This window comes from Eubalaena glacialis, chromosome 1, assembly GCF_028564815.1.
Source record: "Eubalaena glacialis isolate mEubGla1 chromosome 1, mEubGla1.1.hap2.+ XY, whole genome shotgun sequence".
NCBI lineage: Eukaryota > Metazoa > Chordata > Mammalia > Artiodactyla > Balaenidae > Eubalaena > Eubalaena glacialis.
In genome coordinates this window covers 196,848-212,146 of record NC_083716.1, presented here as the reverse complement: position 1 = coordinate 212,146, position 15,299 = coordinate 196,848, and the positions used below count along the sequence as shown (strand labels likewise).

General features: G+C 62.9%; 2 protein-coding genes across 5 annotated transcripts; one reads left to right on the top strand and one right to left on the bottom strand.

The window, feature by feature from the left end:
• Positions 1-346: 346 nt before the first annotated feature.
• PRAP1 (proline rich acidic protein 1) lies at positions 347-4,606 on the top strand. The gene is made up of 5 exons (XM_061182480.1): positions 347-489; positions 2,785-2,851; positions 3,523-3,572; positions 4,126-4,229; positions 4,338-4,606. The coding sequence occupies exons 1-5, from the start codon at positions 482-484 to the stop codon at positions 4,559-4,561; spliced, it is 453 nt and encodes a 150-aa protein (XP_061038463.1). The 5' UTR covers positions 347-481; the 3' UTR covers positions 4,562-4,606.
• Positions 2,931-12,324, bottom strand: FUOM (fucose mutarotase). 4 transcript variants are annotated; one of them, XR_009699544.1, is made up of 7 exons: positions 12,225-12,318; positions 11,561-11,684; positions 10,097-10,167; positions 9,800-9,898; positions 9,137-9,210; positions 5,722-8,806; positions 2,931-5,194 (listed from the first exon to the last, which is right to left on the bottom strand). XR_009699544.1 is itself a non-coding variant. In XM_061182367.1 (6 exons), exons 1-6 carry the CDS (start codon positions 12,307-12,309, stop codon positions 8,798-8,800), a joined length of 474 nt encoding a protein of 157 aa, XP_061038350.1. In that variant the 5' UTR covers positions 12,310-12,324; the 3' UTR covers positions 8,714-8,797. The 4 variants fall into 4 exon arrangements, 2 of the variants coding, with proteins under 2 accessions (XP_061038350.1, XP_061038232.1); XR_009699550.1 differs by having other exon boundaries at positions 11,561-11,866; positions 12,225-12,314; XM_061182367.1 differs by lacking the exon at positions 2,931-5,194 and having other exon boundaries at positions 8,714-8,873; positions 11,561-11,629; positions 12,225-12,324.
• Positions 12,325-15,299: the final 2,975 nt, after the last annotated feature.

Genomic DNA, 15,299 nt, shown 5'->3' with positions numbered 1-15,299 from the left:
GTGATATTTCGGAGGAGTCCAGCAGCTGCGGCTGAGGGCCCAGCGGGCAGGGTGGGCTGGGTCGCCCTCCGGCTTCCATCCAAGCAGTCAGCCCCGCTTGGGGTCCCATGCCCCCGGGTGACAGAGCCCAGGGCCTGGGTGGGGCGGAGGCTGTGCGAGTTCCAGCGTGTGGAGAGGTGGGGGGAGGTAGGGCTGCGTCAGGTGGCTGGAGCGGGCAGAAGTCAGGTCCTGGGGAGGGTCATGCATGTGACAGACAGGTGGAGTGGGGGCCGGCCCGGTGCACTCAGTCACCTCGGCAGCCCAGGCAGGATCCCTGGCCCCGACCTCTGTCCAGACACGCCCACACGGGGGCCATAAAACCTCGAGAGGCGAGGGCGGGGAGGAGGAGGACCAGACGTCTGGATCCCTGGGCCGCTGGCGAGCTGGGTCTGCAGCTGCAGGTCCCCCAGAGCGCCGTCTACACTGAGGAGGGGACCCCAGCATGAGGAGGTAATGCCCAGTGCCTGCAAACCCGGGTCCCCACCCAAACACCCCACCCACAGCTTTGCTGTGTGGTCACTTGGGTCCAGGAGCCCTGGACGCAGGGGCCAGCCCCTGGGGCACCTGGGTCCCCAGCCCAGCCCGGTTTCAGGTGGGGGTCGGGGCTCTGTCTGCAAACCAGTGTCTGGCTGGTCCCCAAGAGCGCCGTCTCCTCCGGGGTGTTGAGGGCTTGGGGACACAGTTCTCCCTCCCGCATCCTCCAGAAAGATTGTGGCCCCTGGGCTCCAGCTCCAAAGGCCACCCCTGTGGCTCCTGAGAGACAGCACTGTCCCTTGGGGTCCCTTGACCCTGTGGAGAGTCACCCGGGAGCCCCTGGAAGCGGGTGGGAGGCACCAGGGCCAAAGAAGGCAGGTCTGTGACTGACAAAATGAAAGTGGGGGTCAAGACGCTGAGACGGGGCTGGAGGCTGGGGGGCGATGCGGGCGGGGCAGCTGGAGCCCAAGGGGCCGTCACCCGGGGAGCTGGGGTATGAGGCCCGGGGAAGCACTGGGGCTCCTCCAGGACCCTGAGGTCAGAGGCCATTTGCCCTGAGGGGGTCTCCCTCCTCCCCCTCCACCTGTGGCAGGGGTGGGGGGCCCCTCCCCCCCTCCCCCTCTAAGCCAGAGCTCTCCCCGGCCCTCCTGTCCTGGGGGGTTCTCCTAGGGACCCCAGCGTGGACCAGAGGCGGGCTGATCAGTGACGTGGGGACCTCTTGGTGTCCAGAGCCTCTGTCTAGGGTCGGTGCCCAGGAGAGGCAGGGTAGCTGACCAGACTGGGCCAGTGCCCTGCAGTCCAGGGCAGGCCCCCATCCTTTGACCCCTTGGAGTGCAGGGGAACCTCCACCCCAAAGTGCTGAGTCACCCGAGGAGCGAAGGTCTTTGTGGGGCTGGAATCGGGGGATCAGGCAGGAAGCCTTGATGGGCCGCCCCTCCCCCTCCCCCCAGCCACGTGCTCCCGGCCCCGCCCAGCTGCGGAGCAGAAACCTTCCTGCCCACGGACTGCCACTGCCCAGAGACACACTGAGGCGTGTCAAACATTCCGAGTTTATTTAAGCAAAACTCAATTCAAATCGGGCGGCATCCAATCTAGCAGATAGAAAGGAGCTCCAGGGAGCTGTACAGAGTGAAAAACTTCTACAGGCCGGGTGGGCGGGGGGCGGTGAACAAGGAAGTTCCTGTAAGCGAAGGGCGCTGGTTGTGGTCGGGTCACCTTCCTTCAGGGGAAGGCAGGGCCGCGAGTGCCGCCTGGCGGTTCCGGATTGTCTGGCTCAGGATTCCATCCCGGGGAGGGGAGGGGACTCAGGATTCCATCCCGGGGAGGGGAGGGGAGGGGAGGGGAGGAAGCCCACCCACCCTGTACTGACGTCTCAGTTTGGTGATGAAAGCTCAACTCAGCAGCTCCGCTGGGGGCCTGTTGTCTTGTATTTTAATAACGGAAAAGACACCGGCACATGCACACCACACACGCGCACGCTACGCACACCCACACCACACACACGGCAATGCACACGCACAGGCACACGCGGGCACCCTAACCCCACACCATGCGTCCCCGCTGCAGTCAGCCCCGGCCGTCCTCTGCTCTCCCGCCCCGGCTTGTCTTGGGTGAGGCCTCCTCACTGCTGAGTCCCTTGGTCACCTTCTGTCCTGTGTATCCCTCCACATCTCCTGCCTTCGGCCATTGCTCCTCGGACCCCCTGCTTGGGCTGGGTCCTCGACCTCCCTGAGGTCAGGCTGGACGTGCCCAGGCGGAGCACCCCATCTTTCCCGCCCCTCCTGGGCTTCCTGCCCAGGTAACGGCCCCGGCGTCCACCCACGGCTCTGGGACAGAGCGGAGTGCCACCTGCCTCTGAGGAGCCACGGGCACAGCCTCAGGGGTGCTGCGGGCTTGAGCGCCTGCCAGCTGAGCCCCAAGCCCGTGCCCCATCAGTGCCACAGCCCCACTGTGCCAGGCCCCGATGGTGCGGCCGGCACAGGCCGCGGAGCCAGAGGCAACGCTGGGACCACCAGATCCACGCGGTAACCCGGGCCTGCAGGGTGGGGTCCGAGGGCCCGAGAGCAGGTGTGGACCTGTGGAGGCCCCATCTCTGTGCCTGCGTGGCCTGCTCTGTGACGTGGGGGACAGCAAACCACCTGTGGACCTGATCAGTACCCGGCCCTTGGCCGCCCTGGCTGGACCATCGCCGGCCACGCCAGGCGTCATGTCTGGAGGTCGCGGGGCAGAGGCGGAGCCTCGCCGTCTCTCACCCTCCCCCTGGTCCCCCAGGCTTCTCCTGATCACCAGCCTGGGGGCTGCGTTTCTGCTGGAGGCGGGCTCAGCATGGACCCCCCAGGTATGTGCGGCTCCTTGCCCAGCCACCCCTTGGCTTCCGCCCTCAGCCCCACCAGCAGCGGGTGGAGAAAGGCACCGGCCGGCCTAGGGCAGGGAAGGCGTGGCACCCATGGGACTGCAGGTCCTGCGCACCGGGCGGGCCCGTGGGCACTGGGGGGACCCTCAGGATGAGGGGAGCGGCCCCTCTGCGGGGTCTGATGGACAAGTCTCGACGACCCCAGGTGAGCCAGGTGGAGGAGGGGGCCTGATGACGCTCACCTGTGCTGTGAAGCCCAGGGCACCTCCACATGCCGGGCTGCCCAGGGGCCAGGACTGTGCTGGGGCCGTGTTCTTCACCAGCCCTGGCTCTGGGCCACTCAGCCCTACTCCCTGGGAGTGCCAGGTGAAGGGGGAGACACAGGAAGACCGGCACAGCTGTCCCACAGCTGCCGGGCACTGGTCACTGGGCTGGGTCACCCGTTTCATTTGCTCCCCTGTCCCCACTGGCCCCGCAAGGAAGTACGGGCAGAGGAGCTGGCCCCCCTTCCTCAGGCCACCAGGGGACAGGTGGTGCAAGTATAGACCCCATGCTGTCCCCAAGTCTCCCCAGACACCACACAGCCTCCAGCCAGTCCCCAGAGGAGGACCCTTGGAGGACCGCACTGAGCCTCACCTGTGACCTCTCTCTCCCAGGTCCTCGTCCAGACCAAAGGCAAAGTCGGGGCTGAGCAGAGCACAGAGGAGTGAGTGCCCCCGGCAGCCTCTCTCGCCTTCCCCTGCTGTGCCCCCTTTGGGCCTTCCCTGAGCTGGGGGCCTTCATGGATGGAGGGGGGATCCTGTCCAGCAGCTTTGGGGAGGGGATGCACGGGAGCCCCTGAGATCGGTGAGCGACCGAGCAGAGCGCAGGGCCTGGAGGATCCAGTCCCCCCCTCCTGCCCCGCCCAGCTCCCCTGCTCCCCTGTAGCCTCCAGGGTGGCTCCCGCCCCGGGTGGCCGAGGCAGCAGACTGAGCCAGCCGTGCCCCCTTCCCGCACCCACGTGAGACGGCCGGCCAGGCGGGAGGACGCAGCACCGCCTGTAGACTGGGCTCCGCTGACCTCTACGCAGGAGGGAGCCCCGGCCAAGCCCATGGAGCCTTCTCAAGGCCTCAGCCTCGGGGACCTTCCCGGGCCCCACGCACATGAGGGACGTCGTGGGGATGCCTGGCGCGTGGGTCTGGGTTGGGGGCGGGGCAGGGGTGCTGTCCTGGGGTCTCCCGCTGCGCACGGTGACCTGACCCAGATGCTCTTGCCCACAGGGCCTGGGGCACCCGAGCGGTGGAGCCTCTGGAGAAGGACAGCCAGCTCATGGGGCTGTTCATGGCACCAAAGCTCTTGGCCACCACCGGGGAGAAGCGGCCAGGTCAGGGCAGGCGCTGCCCCCTGGGGAGGGGGCTTGCAAGGGGCTGACGTGGACGAATGAAGCCTCGGGAGGGAAACTGAGGCCACACTTCCCTCTGTCTGTCCCTAGGTGCCGAGGCCCTGGCAGAGACCAAGGACACCCTGGGCCGTGTCCCAAGCCCCAGGTGGGGCCCTGAGCCTGACCATGACAGCCTGTACCACAACTGGCCCGAGGAGGCCCAGGGGGAGGCAAGGCCCTGGGCTCAGGTGCTGCCACCTCAGCAAGTGCTTCAAGGGCCAGAGGAGGACCGAGACCACATCTACCACCCCAAGGAAGACTCCTGGGAGCCTTGACCCCCCCAGCTGGAAAAAATAAACCCTGCAAAGAGGCGGAGGCCACATGTGTCTTCAAGAACAGTGATTGTGGGCCCCGCCTGCTCTGTCTGGGAGAAGGGGGGCCACAGGCTGGCCCCCGGGCAGCCCCAGGCTGACGCTTGGCTCCTGCACCCAGCGCCCATGCTCTGGGAGCCATCTGCTTCCCCCAGGCCTTCTCATGTGCTGGGGTGCGGACGGAGCTTCTCCGGGCTCCCCATGGACAGGACCGGAGAATGGAAAGGACTCGGGAGCAGGGAGCCCAGTCGCTGACTGCTCAGGGGGACAGGGGCACAAGTGGGCAGGTGCTCGGGGGGACAGGCAGGCAGGGGCACAGGTGACTGGGGGTGGACTTGGGCCCAGCCTTTCTGTCCTCATTTTCTGGGCAGTTGCTGGCACTCTCTGAGGTGACCAGTCATCTGGCGCGGCCTGGCTCAGCAGGCCTGATGTCACAGACGCAGGTACAGGGTCACTGGAATTTGCCACAAGTTGTACATGTGCTGGGGTGTGTGCAAGTGCAGGCGGGGTTTCTGCGTGGCAGTCGCGCTCCGGCATCGAGAGGGAAGCACTTGGTGCCTGAAACTTCCCCGCCGCCCAGACTGAGCCTGCTGGGTGCTAAGACAGAACGAGGCGCCCGGCTGCTCCAGAGACCGTGGGTCTGTCCTGGGGACCTCACGTGCCCTAGAGCTCCTATGTCACCCCACGAGTCCCAAGCTCCTGGAGGCCTCAGGTGGCAGCCTCACCCCCGGATGCGCTGCTCAGAGGCGTACATGCCTCCCGGCTTCGCAGCCCCACATACAGAAGCTCTGTTGCCCCCGGTACCAACGAGGAGACCGAGGCCCCGGCAGTGACCTGCTCAGACCCAAGGTCGATGGTGGCCACGGCCCTGGGCAGCCCAGGGTGGTGTTTGTGGCCAAGTCTCTCTCCAGCCCTGCTGGAGCCAGGTCCCCAGTGGGCACTGCCTGCCCCGAGGGCACAGCCGGAGACCCAGCAGGAGCAGGGGACTTGGGGGTGAGCATGAGACGCTGGCAGAGGCCCCAGGCCGGCTCAGCCCCCTGTGGCCCCACCCCCCAGACTCCCAGGCGCACCCCCACTGCCAACCCCTTCTACAGAGGGTGCTGAGCCCTGTGAGCGTGGGTCACCTGCCTCTGCTCCCCGGTGTCATAGGCAGTACTGCTTCTGCAGAGCGACCGCTGGCGGGTGAGGCATCCAGGCAGGGAGTGAGACAACTGAGGTCATTCCTGGGAGCCGCAGCCCTGGCTTCCCTGATGCAGTGGTCCTGCCGGGGACCCTGGACGCTGCACCTGCGTCTGGGGGCACAGGCTCTTGGCCAGGCGGTGCCCAGCGACCCTCATCCCCACACACCTGAGCTGCCCTGAGCCACAGAGCAGCTGTGACCCACTGCACCTGTGGGACGTTCTTCCTCAGTGGACGGCTGGCAAGGGTGGTCTGTGCTCTTCCCTGAGTCTGAGCATTTGGTTGAACCCAAGGCCCTTCTGGTGGGCACTGGGGCTCCCCAGCAAGTGGACTAAGTGAAAAGTACTGTGACTTATAATCAGAAATGTGCGTGATCTTCGTCCCTGACCCTGGCACAGAGCTCCTAAAACCCTTGGAATTTCCTGAGTGATGGGCGTGATAAAGGTGTCCTTTGCTGTGTGACTGAGGTGACTCTGGGAAGGTCCCTAAGGATGGGGCCAGTTGCAGGGAACCGACCAGGAATTGAGGGTTGGAACCTCCAGCCCCAGGCCCAGACCTCAGGGAGGGGAGAGGGGCTGGGGGTTGGATCAGTCGCCAGTGGCCAGCGACTGAATCAAACAGCCTGTGTAGTGAAGCCTCCACAGAAACCCAGAAGGATGGGTCTGGAGAGCTTCGGGTTGGTGAGCATGTGGAGGTGCGGGGAGAGGGGTGCTGGAGAGGGCGCGGAAGCCCCTCCCCGTACCTCATCCACCTGGCTGGTCCTGAGTCCTATCCTTTTAGGATAAGCGGTGATCTAGGGAGTGAATGTTTCCCTGAGTTCTATGAGCCGCTCTAGAAAACTAACTGAGCCTGAGGAGGGGTCATGGGAACCCTCTATCTACAGCCGGTCGGTCAGAAGTCCGGGTGCCCACCTGGGCTTGGGACTGGCATCTGGAGTGGGGGCATCGTGGGGGGCAGTCCCGTGGGACTGAGCCCCGAGCCTGCGGGATCTGACGCGTCCCTGGGCAGGGGTTGTCAGAACCAAGCGGACTGCAGGACGCCGGCCGGTGCTGAGGGGCTGCCTGGCGGGGGGGGGGGGGCCCTGCCCCTCCCCCCCCCACACAGTGTAATTGGTGACTGGAATCATTAAACGCCCCAGTGCCAAAATGGGCAGGAGATTGACCATTCATGTCACCAAAGAAAATAGAAGGCACACACACCCATGAGAAGATGTTCAACATCATTAACGATCAGAGAACTCACCACTACAGTCCCCTTAGAGCGGCTCACGGGAAAGACCAGCAGCCAGGATGAGGACCAGGGGCTGGAATGCACATTCCCAGGGCTGGGGATGTAAACCAGCTCAGCTGCTTTGGAAACGGTTTGGGAGTTTCTTACAAAGTCACACATACACACGCCCTACGGCCGAGCCTTGACCAGAGGTGTTTTACTCCAGAAATGAAGGCTCTTGTCCACGCAGACTTGTGCGGGCACGTTCACAGCAAGCTTATCTGCAATAGCCAAGAGCTGAAAGCAACCCAGCGCCCCCCAAGAGCTGCCTGGATGGAACACAGCAGTGCGTGCACAGCAGAATCCCGCTCTGCAGCAAAATCCCGCTCGTGCACAGCAAAATCCCGCTCTACACCCCACCCCACCGCGAGCACGCAGACGGCATGCACGGCCTTCCACTTACACGGAGTTCTGCAAAGTGCACACTGACCAGCAGGGGGGGGGGGGCGGACCAGTCGGGGCAGGGAAGAGGCGGGGGGATGGAGGTGCTGGTCCAACACCCAAACGAATTTAACTGAATGCTTTAAACGTGAACAGCTTACTTACTGCGTGTCAATTCAACCTCGATAAAGCTGTTTCAAGAGAGGCCCGTGTGTCGCTGGAAGTGGCTGGCCGTGGGGTCAGGGATCAGAGATTAGCCCTGGCAGTGGCGGGCCCAGAACGTGGTCCCTTCCCCAGGCTGAGCCCCAGACCTCCGCCCAGTGGACCTGTCTGCCTTCCAGGCCCACCAGCCCCTGGTCCTGACCATGGGAGCCTCCCCCGAGCCCTGGGGATCCCTGGTCATCCCAGCTCCCACGCCCACGTGCTGTGAGAAGGTCTGGAGGAGCAGGGAGAGGGCCCTCAGGGAGGGATCCTGTGCAATGGCCAGTGGGAACCCCGCCCACCCCGGGAGACCCAGTTTGAGAACGTGCCGGGAAGCCGTCGCAACCTCGCAGGCCCCCTTTGCCTGGGAGCCTCGCGTCCTCCTGTCCTCTACCTGCCGCCCCGGCCATCGCCAGACCCAGTCGGGCTCATGCGTATTCCGTAGGCGCTCAACCACCAGAGCGAGGGAACCCAGGCACAGGGCCCAGCGCCCCCCACCCCAGCTGACGGTGTGGTCAGCCCCCGGAGGCTCCAGACCAGCTTCTGCCACCTGCCCTCCTGCCTCTGGGGCTGAAGGAACAGCCCTGGCCCCCTCTTCAAGGGCCACCTTAGTGACTGCAGCCCACTCAGGGCTGCCTGGGTAGCTGATGCACCCACCTCCAGGCCCCCTGCCGTGTGCTGCATCACCCAGGCCCCTGCCCAGGCCCTCTGTGCGATCTCCCCACGCGAGGGTCTCGACCTGTGTGAACTCTCATCCCAAACCCAGGGACTTGCCAAGTCAGGTGACCCAAACCTATCGGGAGGAGGGAGGCCTTACTTCCCGCCTGAGGGTTCACCGAGAGTGGGTGGGGTCTGCCCTCCAGGGAGCCCACAGCCGCCGTTGCACTCAGCACCAAACAGGCCTTTGTGAGTGAAGATGGAGCTCCTGTTTAAACCTTTGGACTGTATGTTGGCAAGTCACTGCACTTTTCCATCATTTTCCTGAACTGGGATAACGCCAGCCCTGGTCAGCAGAGGCCCACCCAGGACCCGCTGGGCCCCCGGAGCCCCTGGCTGGGGGAGCTCTGAGCGCTGCCAGGCAGGGCCAGGCCAGTTCATCTGCCGCTGGACACGCCTGCTGGTGGTGGTGTCGGGCCCAGGGTTCCAGATCCCTCTCTGGGCGGGTGGTCTTCAACAGGCCTGGAACAGGGCATCGGGGGCCAGCACCCCCTTCTTGAGGATGAGGTTTCCGTAGAGGGCCGCCTCCCTGCATAAGGAGCAGGCTGAGAGCCGAGCTGGGATGGAGAGGACTGGGGTGCCCAGAGCCCTGCTCTGCCACCCACCCTGCGCACTTTCAGCAAATCCCTCGGCTCTCCCATTCCCCGTGGGGCATCTAGTCTCCACCGGGGCAGGGGCTGAGCAGAGCTCTGCAGTGGGAAGGGGTAGGGCCCCAGGCTCGGCCCAGATGCAGCCGGACCCAGCCAGACCCAGGAGGACCCAGTGGACCCAGCGGGTCCAGCCAGAGCTCACCCAGTTGTCACAACAGCAAAAGCCTTTCTGGTCCGCTCATAAAACTCAAATCTCTCTATTGTGGCCAGGGGACTCTGGAAGGCAAGGGGGGACTGTTGAGGGCCCCAGGCCCAGTGGGGCATCAGCCGATTCTCCAGGCTGGGGTCCCCAGGATGCTGGGCTCCTGACCTGCGAGGGCTGGGCGGATAGGGGCATAGGGGGCTGTGGTGGCCACCTGCCTGGGGCCCTTGAATCGTCTGAGCTGCCCTGGGGGTTGGGGTGGGGCTGCTGTCAAGGACAGGAGCCCCGGGTCCTCTCTTCAGGAAGGTCCTGCCCAAGACCTGCTGGTGGGTGGTCCTGGGAGGACAGGCCCGGCCCCTTGAAGGGTGGGGGGTGACAGGCAGCATCGGGCCAGGCCTCTGACCACAGACGGGGGCCAGGGGTTCCCCGCTTTCCCCTGGCTCCGCTCGGACAGGCTGGGTTGGGTGAGGACCCCCAGGCAGAGATAGGTCAGAGTACTGGAAGGGAGCAGGGAGGCCGGGGCAAGGGGTGGCCATACCCCCGGGTAGGAGCTCGCACAACCATGGTGCAGGGTTCGGGGAGGCCCGTCTTTCACTTCTCTCGGGACTCCAAGGAGGCACAGAGGATCCCTGACTCCTTTCTTGGTGGGGGTCTCAGGCTCACCGCACAACCGGCCCTGGAGAGGATGGGCTGGTAGCTTGTCCACACTGGGGTCTGCAGGCCCCTCTCCGTGTCGCTGGGCACCAGCTCCATGGCCACAGCCTGGAGACAGAGGGGGTCAGCTCTGTGGCCCACTGACCCCTGCCCTGGGTGCCTCCAGGACCCCTTGTTGGGTGACAGTTCAGGGCTCCTCTGATCAGGCTCAGGGGTCTTTGGGGACACGGGTCCTCCCCCCTACCCAAGGCAAGTGGCCCCCCTGAGTTCTGGCAAAGGGTAAACTGAGGCCCAGAGCAGCCTTACCGGCCTCTCCGCGTAGTCGTCCAGTGGTAGCAGCTGCAGCACAGCCTCCAGGCGCTGAGGGATGCCCAGGCCTGCAGGCAGAGTGCCGGCCTCAGACGCCGCCCTCTCCCGCCCGGCCACCTGCTGCCCGTAGGGTGACACTTATTGAGGTCACGTTGGTGTCTCCCCGCCCTGGCCACGGCACCTGTCACTGTCTTGGCCCTGCCCATCCCCCTTCACTCTACCACACGGGTTGTTGGTGGTGACCCCCAAACACTCGTCCACCAGGAGGGGCACCTGGGCCACCTCCTTGAACCCAGAAGGCCCTGGAGATGACCTCCTTGTGACGAGGACAGTGGGGTCTGGAAGGAGGCCCCTCTTGCCCCAGGCCGCCCCCAGACCTGCCCCACTTGGCTCCAAGGGCCCCTGCTCTCCCGAAAGTTGGTTTCTGATTGTTAAACTAATGCGTGCTCATGTACAGAACCAGGAAATACAGAAGCCCACGAAGAAAAAGAACCGGCTGTAATCTTACTATGCAAAGGAAACCCTGCTACTGTCGGAGTGCATTTTCTTCTGCCTTTTTCCCCTCGTTTCAACAAGGTTAGACTTTTCTGCATATTGGACGCTGAATGCTAACTGCTTGTTTGCCAGGGTGTGTGTGTCACTTCTGGGGGCTGCACCGCGATTTACTTATGCCCTCCTTCTCTTCCACCATTTGGGCCTTTCCATGGCCCACCCTGCGGAAAGGGAGGAGAGCACCTCGGGTTACCTGGCCCAAGGTGTAAACCGAGGCACAGTGGGCTCAGCTCCCTGAGCAGGGGTGGAAGCCGGGGCCACCAGGTTGGGAGCGCCCTGTCCAGGGGGCTGCGTTTACCCCACATTTCATATCTCTGTGCCTTTAGTGGCCTGAACTCTGCAGGGAGAGTCGTGTTCCTGCCTCACAACATTGCTGGGGGTGGGGGCATCCAGGCACAGCCCGAGCCCAGCCCACGGCCCCCGTTACCCTCAAGACTGCTAACCCCTCTCTTACTGTTACCTCCTGGACCTGGCTCCAGGCCCCTCCCAGCCTCACCTCCCACTGGCCCCTGTGGGGATGAGAGGGTCTTAAGAGACGGAGTGTGCGGACACCTGGAACCTTTGGGGCCAGGTCACGAGTGCTGGGATTCTAGAGCAGAGTAAAGGCTGAACACCTGACCTGGGCCGGGAACCACTGCTCAGCCAGCCAAGAAGGTGCCAGGCCTTAGTTTCCCCATTTGTAAGACGACACCAAGTGGTGTGTGAGATGCAGCAGGAGGCCCAGGCTCACTTCTGGGGGCTGGGGGCTGCAGGGAGAATCTTGAGGGTCCTGGCACTGAGATTTCCTGGGTCACTTGTGGGTTATTGAGGAATTGGTGGGGGTAGGAGCAGAGCTGCAGCACCTGGGCAGCCCAGAGGCCGGATGACAGCCCACCCTCCCCACCCCGGCCTGCAGAAGGTGGGGCTCACCGTCGGCACGGATCTCCTCTGGGCCACACCTGCAGATGGAGGCGGTGGGGAAGTTCATGTCCGCAAGAACTGAGCAGCCAGCACGGTTAGACATCCGCGGTGGGTCCGCGCAGCCCGCCGCGGGCTTGGGCGCAGACCCGGGGTAGCCACTCAGACGCGTTAGGACACGCCCACTACCCCTCCCTTCCCGTCCAAGAGAGGGGAGGAGAGGGAGCCCCAGACATAGGAGGAACTGCAGGTGTCACCCGAAGGCTGCCCGGAGTCCCGCCCAGCGTCCGGCCACGCAGCCCGGTCCAGGCCCACAGCCTCAGGAAAAGAGAAACCGCTGCAAACGTTAGGGGACAGCCCAGGCACAGGCGGTGGTGGCCCCTTGGGGGCCGTGTGGGGAGGGGGCTGGAGTAGGAGCGGCACACAGGGCCTGAGGCGGGGCGTGGACTTGGCCGCCCGGGGCCCCGCACACCCGGGCTGGGGGAGGAACCGGATGTGCCGGACACAGTCCCTCTTGTACCAAGGGCCATCGTCCTCGTGACCGCCCAGGCAGGCCTCTGTTTCCTTAAGGGAGCGAGGGCGCCAAAGCAATGCCCCCACCCAGGACCAGGGGCCCCGCCCGACTTCTGCCCCCGGGGGGTGGATCTCCCCGAAGTTCTGCCCCCGCCGCGCTCACCGATCTCATCTCCGTGCCCCATCCGCGCCAGGGCGTAGAGCAGCTCGGGGGACACCAGCGCGGGGACGCCCTTCAGCACCACCATGCTGGCTGGGCCTGAGAGGGCGGGGCGGCCACGAGGGGTGGGGCCGGGGAGGGCGGGGCCGCGTGTGGGGCGGATCCTGGAGGGGAGGCGAGGGGCCAGAGGGGGCGGGTGGCATATAGGGGCGGGGCCCGGCGGGAGATGGGCGTGGCCTGAAGGGAGGGTCCCCAGCGGAGTGCGGAGGACTTGGGGTTGCGTGGGCCGCCTCGGGGCGGGGGGCGGGGTCGACCCCAGCCCAGCCCCGCAGGCGCCACCTTTCCAGGCCTCGCTTTCCGCGCCAGGTCCAGGAGCCGGGCACCCACGTGTGTTTGTGTTGGAGCTCCCCAGCGCCCTCCGTGCGTGAAGGCCTCCTCTCCAGCCCCAATTCCGCCCCCAGGCCTTGGGGACTCGTCCCCCACCCCCTCCAGCCCGCAGGGTCCGTGGTGCCCTGGGGTGGGGAGGGCTGGGTGGCGGCACGGGGAGGACTTACTCCTTCACCCAACACTGTTCACACGGGAAGGACCCTGAGGGCAGGTGGGTGCGACCTCTGGGCCAAGCCGGTGTGCTGAGAGCACCCCTACGCTGTCTTCCAGGCGTCAGCCTGCTGAGACCCCTCAGGTACCTGGCTAGGGTGCCACACCCCTGCCCAGGGAAGCAGTGCTCTGACTGCCCGTAGGGGCCCCAGCAGCCTGGGCTCCACAGGACCCCCCCCATCCCCGCCCCCACGCCCCCACGCCCCCCAACACTAGGTGTCTTGATTTTGGCGGGGGAGAGATCACCTTCAGCTGGCCAGCTGAGGTGCATATAAAAGGAATGATTTCAAGGAGCCCATACATCTTGCATCTTCCCATACATAGGAAAGCACTAAATTCATTAACTTGAGATGTCTGGTTTTCTTTAATTAGCAGTAATCTTTTGCTGTTCGGACTACCTGTTTTTTTGTTTTGTTTTGTTTGCAAAAACTCCTGTACATACTGGCTGCTCCTGTTACCGGAAAACTGGGTTCACCGCTCGGTGGGTGTTGAGCCGAAAGACAAAACCAAGCCAATAAAGATCGGGAGAAGGAAGAATTTATCACAGCAAGTAAGGAGAACACCGGGGATCTTTCCCAAAGCAGTGTCTCCCCACCAGCAAAACTGGGGAAGTTTTAAGCTAAGGGCACATGCATATTCAGGAAGGGGCTTGAGCAGAGAATTTAGCATAAAATTGGGGCAAAGGTCAGGTCGACAGAGTCAAGTCTTCGTTGATTTAAGTCAGGATGGTCAACATCACCATTCCACTCTCCACCTGGGTAGGGACCTTAGTTCCTGCAGAACTCAAGGTATATTATTATGTTTATCCCTTGAGGAGGAACTAGGACTCTGCTTTATCACTGCCTTTTCTCTGTCCCTGTGTTCCTCTGTTCGCTTAACATCACTGATTACTGAGACCTGTTCAAGGGCAAGCACCGGGGCCAGGCTTAGATCACAAAATGGCATAGGCCAAAACGGGTTCTCATATGTCCAGAAAGCCATTCCTGGTTCTCTGTCTCCAGGGACCCCCTGCCCTGTCTGCTTACACTCCCTTACCTCTTCGGAACAGTCCCTGAGAGCTGAGAGGCTGTATCCTGGGCTTAAGTCCTCAGCAAGTCCGCCGAATAAAGCATAATTCTCAACTTTTATGTTGTGCATTTATTTCAGTCGACAGGTATGATTGTGTTTTTCCAAAATGGCAGCACCGCCACCATGTTGTATCTGACACGCCACAGTGAGTGATGCGCCTCCCCTGAGGTGGGTTTGTCCCCTTCCTTGAACCAGGTGGACCTTTGTAACTGCCTCCAATAGAATGCTGGACATGCTGCTGCCTGGCTTCTGGGGGCAGGTCATAAAAGGCAGTATGGTGGGACTTCCCTGGTGGCACAGTGGTTAAGAATCCTCCTGCCAATACAGGGGACATGGGTTCGAGCCCTGGTCCAGGAAGATCCCACATGCCGTGGAGCAACTAAGCCCGCCCGCCTAGGGCCTGTGCTCCGCAACAAGAGAAGCTGCTGCAATGAGAAGCCCAGGCACCGCAATGAAGAGTAGCCCCCGCTCACCGCAACTAGAGAAAGCCCGCGCACAGCAACGAAGACCCACCACAGCCAAAAAAAAAGGCAGTATGGCTTCCTCCTGATTCTCTCTTCGGAACACGTGCCCTGGTGTTAAAATCAAATGCAACCGAGAAAAATCCCCAGAGGAGACAAAACCAATTAGACAAGCACAATTTAATTTAGCTTATTTTGCAGGACAAGAAAGGTCAACTTGACCTGGGACAGTTCTTGCTCATGCCTCTGAAAATCATAAGCAAAACTTAAATAGTTCCCCCAATTGGCATGAGGTAACCACTAGCCAACTCTCTTTCATTTAAGAAACTTCGAATCTTGTAACCAATCGCTGTAAGAATCACTGCCCTCACGCTATCCACGCCGCTTTGTAACAACATCCTCCCAGCCTCCTTCCATGTTTTGGTTTGAGTGCTCCTGGTTTGCAAACTGTCTGTCTGGTGGGTGCACAGCACACTTTTACTCATCTCTACCTAAGCAATTTGTTGGTTTTACTTCTGTTTTTTATGAACTTCTGACACTGGGAACGCAGACACAGTACTAGCAGGAAGCCAAGGGAATGAACGTGGTGAGCCCTCCAGGGGGCGTGCGGCCCACAGCTCAACCAGTGATGCTCCATCAACCACCAGGCCAGGGAGTGAGTGCTCAGGCGGGGCTCCAGCTGAGGCCCCAGACTTTGTGCAGCAGAGACAAGCTGACCCATGGTGGCCTGTCTGGATTCCTGCCCCATACAAACTGAGAAAGGAGAACTGATGGTTGCTCCTTTAAGCCACCGAGTTTAGGGATAATTTATTATGCAGCAGTAGCTGACTAATGCAGGTGGCTCCTGTGCCCTGCCGAGATGTCACCAAAAGCCCTGCTGACACTGCCCTTGGCCTTCAACCCTGTGTCTGCTCTCTCTCTACCCCGCTCCACACATGCAGGCTTGAGTGCA

Bases quoted from the DNA above. Each gene is read 5' to 3' on its own strand.
- PRAP1 (XM_061182480.1), top strand. The intron at 2,852-3,522 runs GTATGTGCGGCT...TCTCTCTCCCAG, and splicing joins GCTCAGCATGGACCCCCCAG to GTCCTCGTCCAGACCAAAGG. The intron at 3,573-4,125 runs GTGAGTGCCCCC...TCTTGCCCACAG, and splicing joins GCTGAGCAGAGCACAGAGGA to GGCCTGGGGCACCCGAGCGG.
- FUOM (XM_061182367.1), bottom strand. From the start codon at position 12,309: ATGGTGGTGCTGAAGGGCGTCCCCGCGCTGGTGTCCCCCGAGCTGCTC. The intron at 11,630-12,224 runs GTGAGCGCGGCG...CTGGCTGCTCAG, and splicing joins GGGGCACGGAGATGAGATCG to TTCTTGCGGACATGAACTTC. The intron at 10,168-11,560 runs GTGAGCCCCACC...CTCTGCCTGCAG, and splicing joins AGAGGAGATCCGTGCCGACG to GCCTGGGCATCCCTCAGCGC.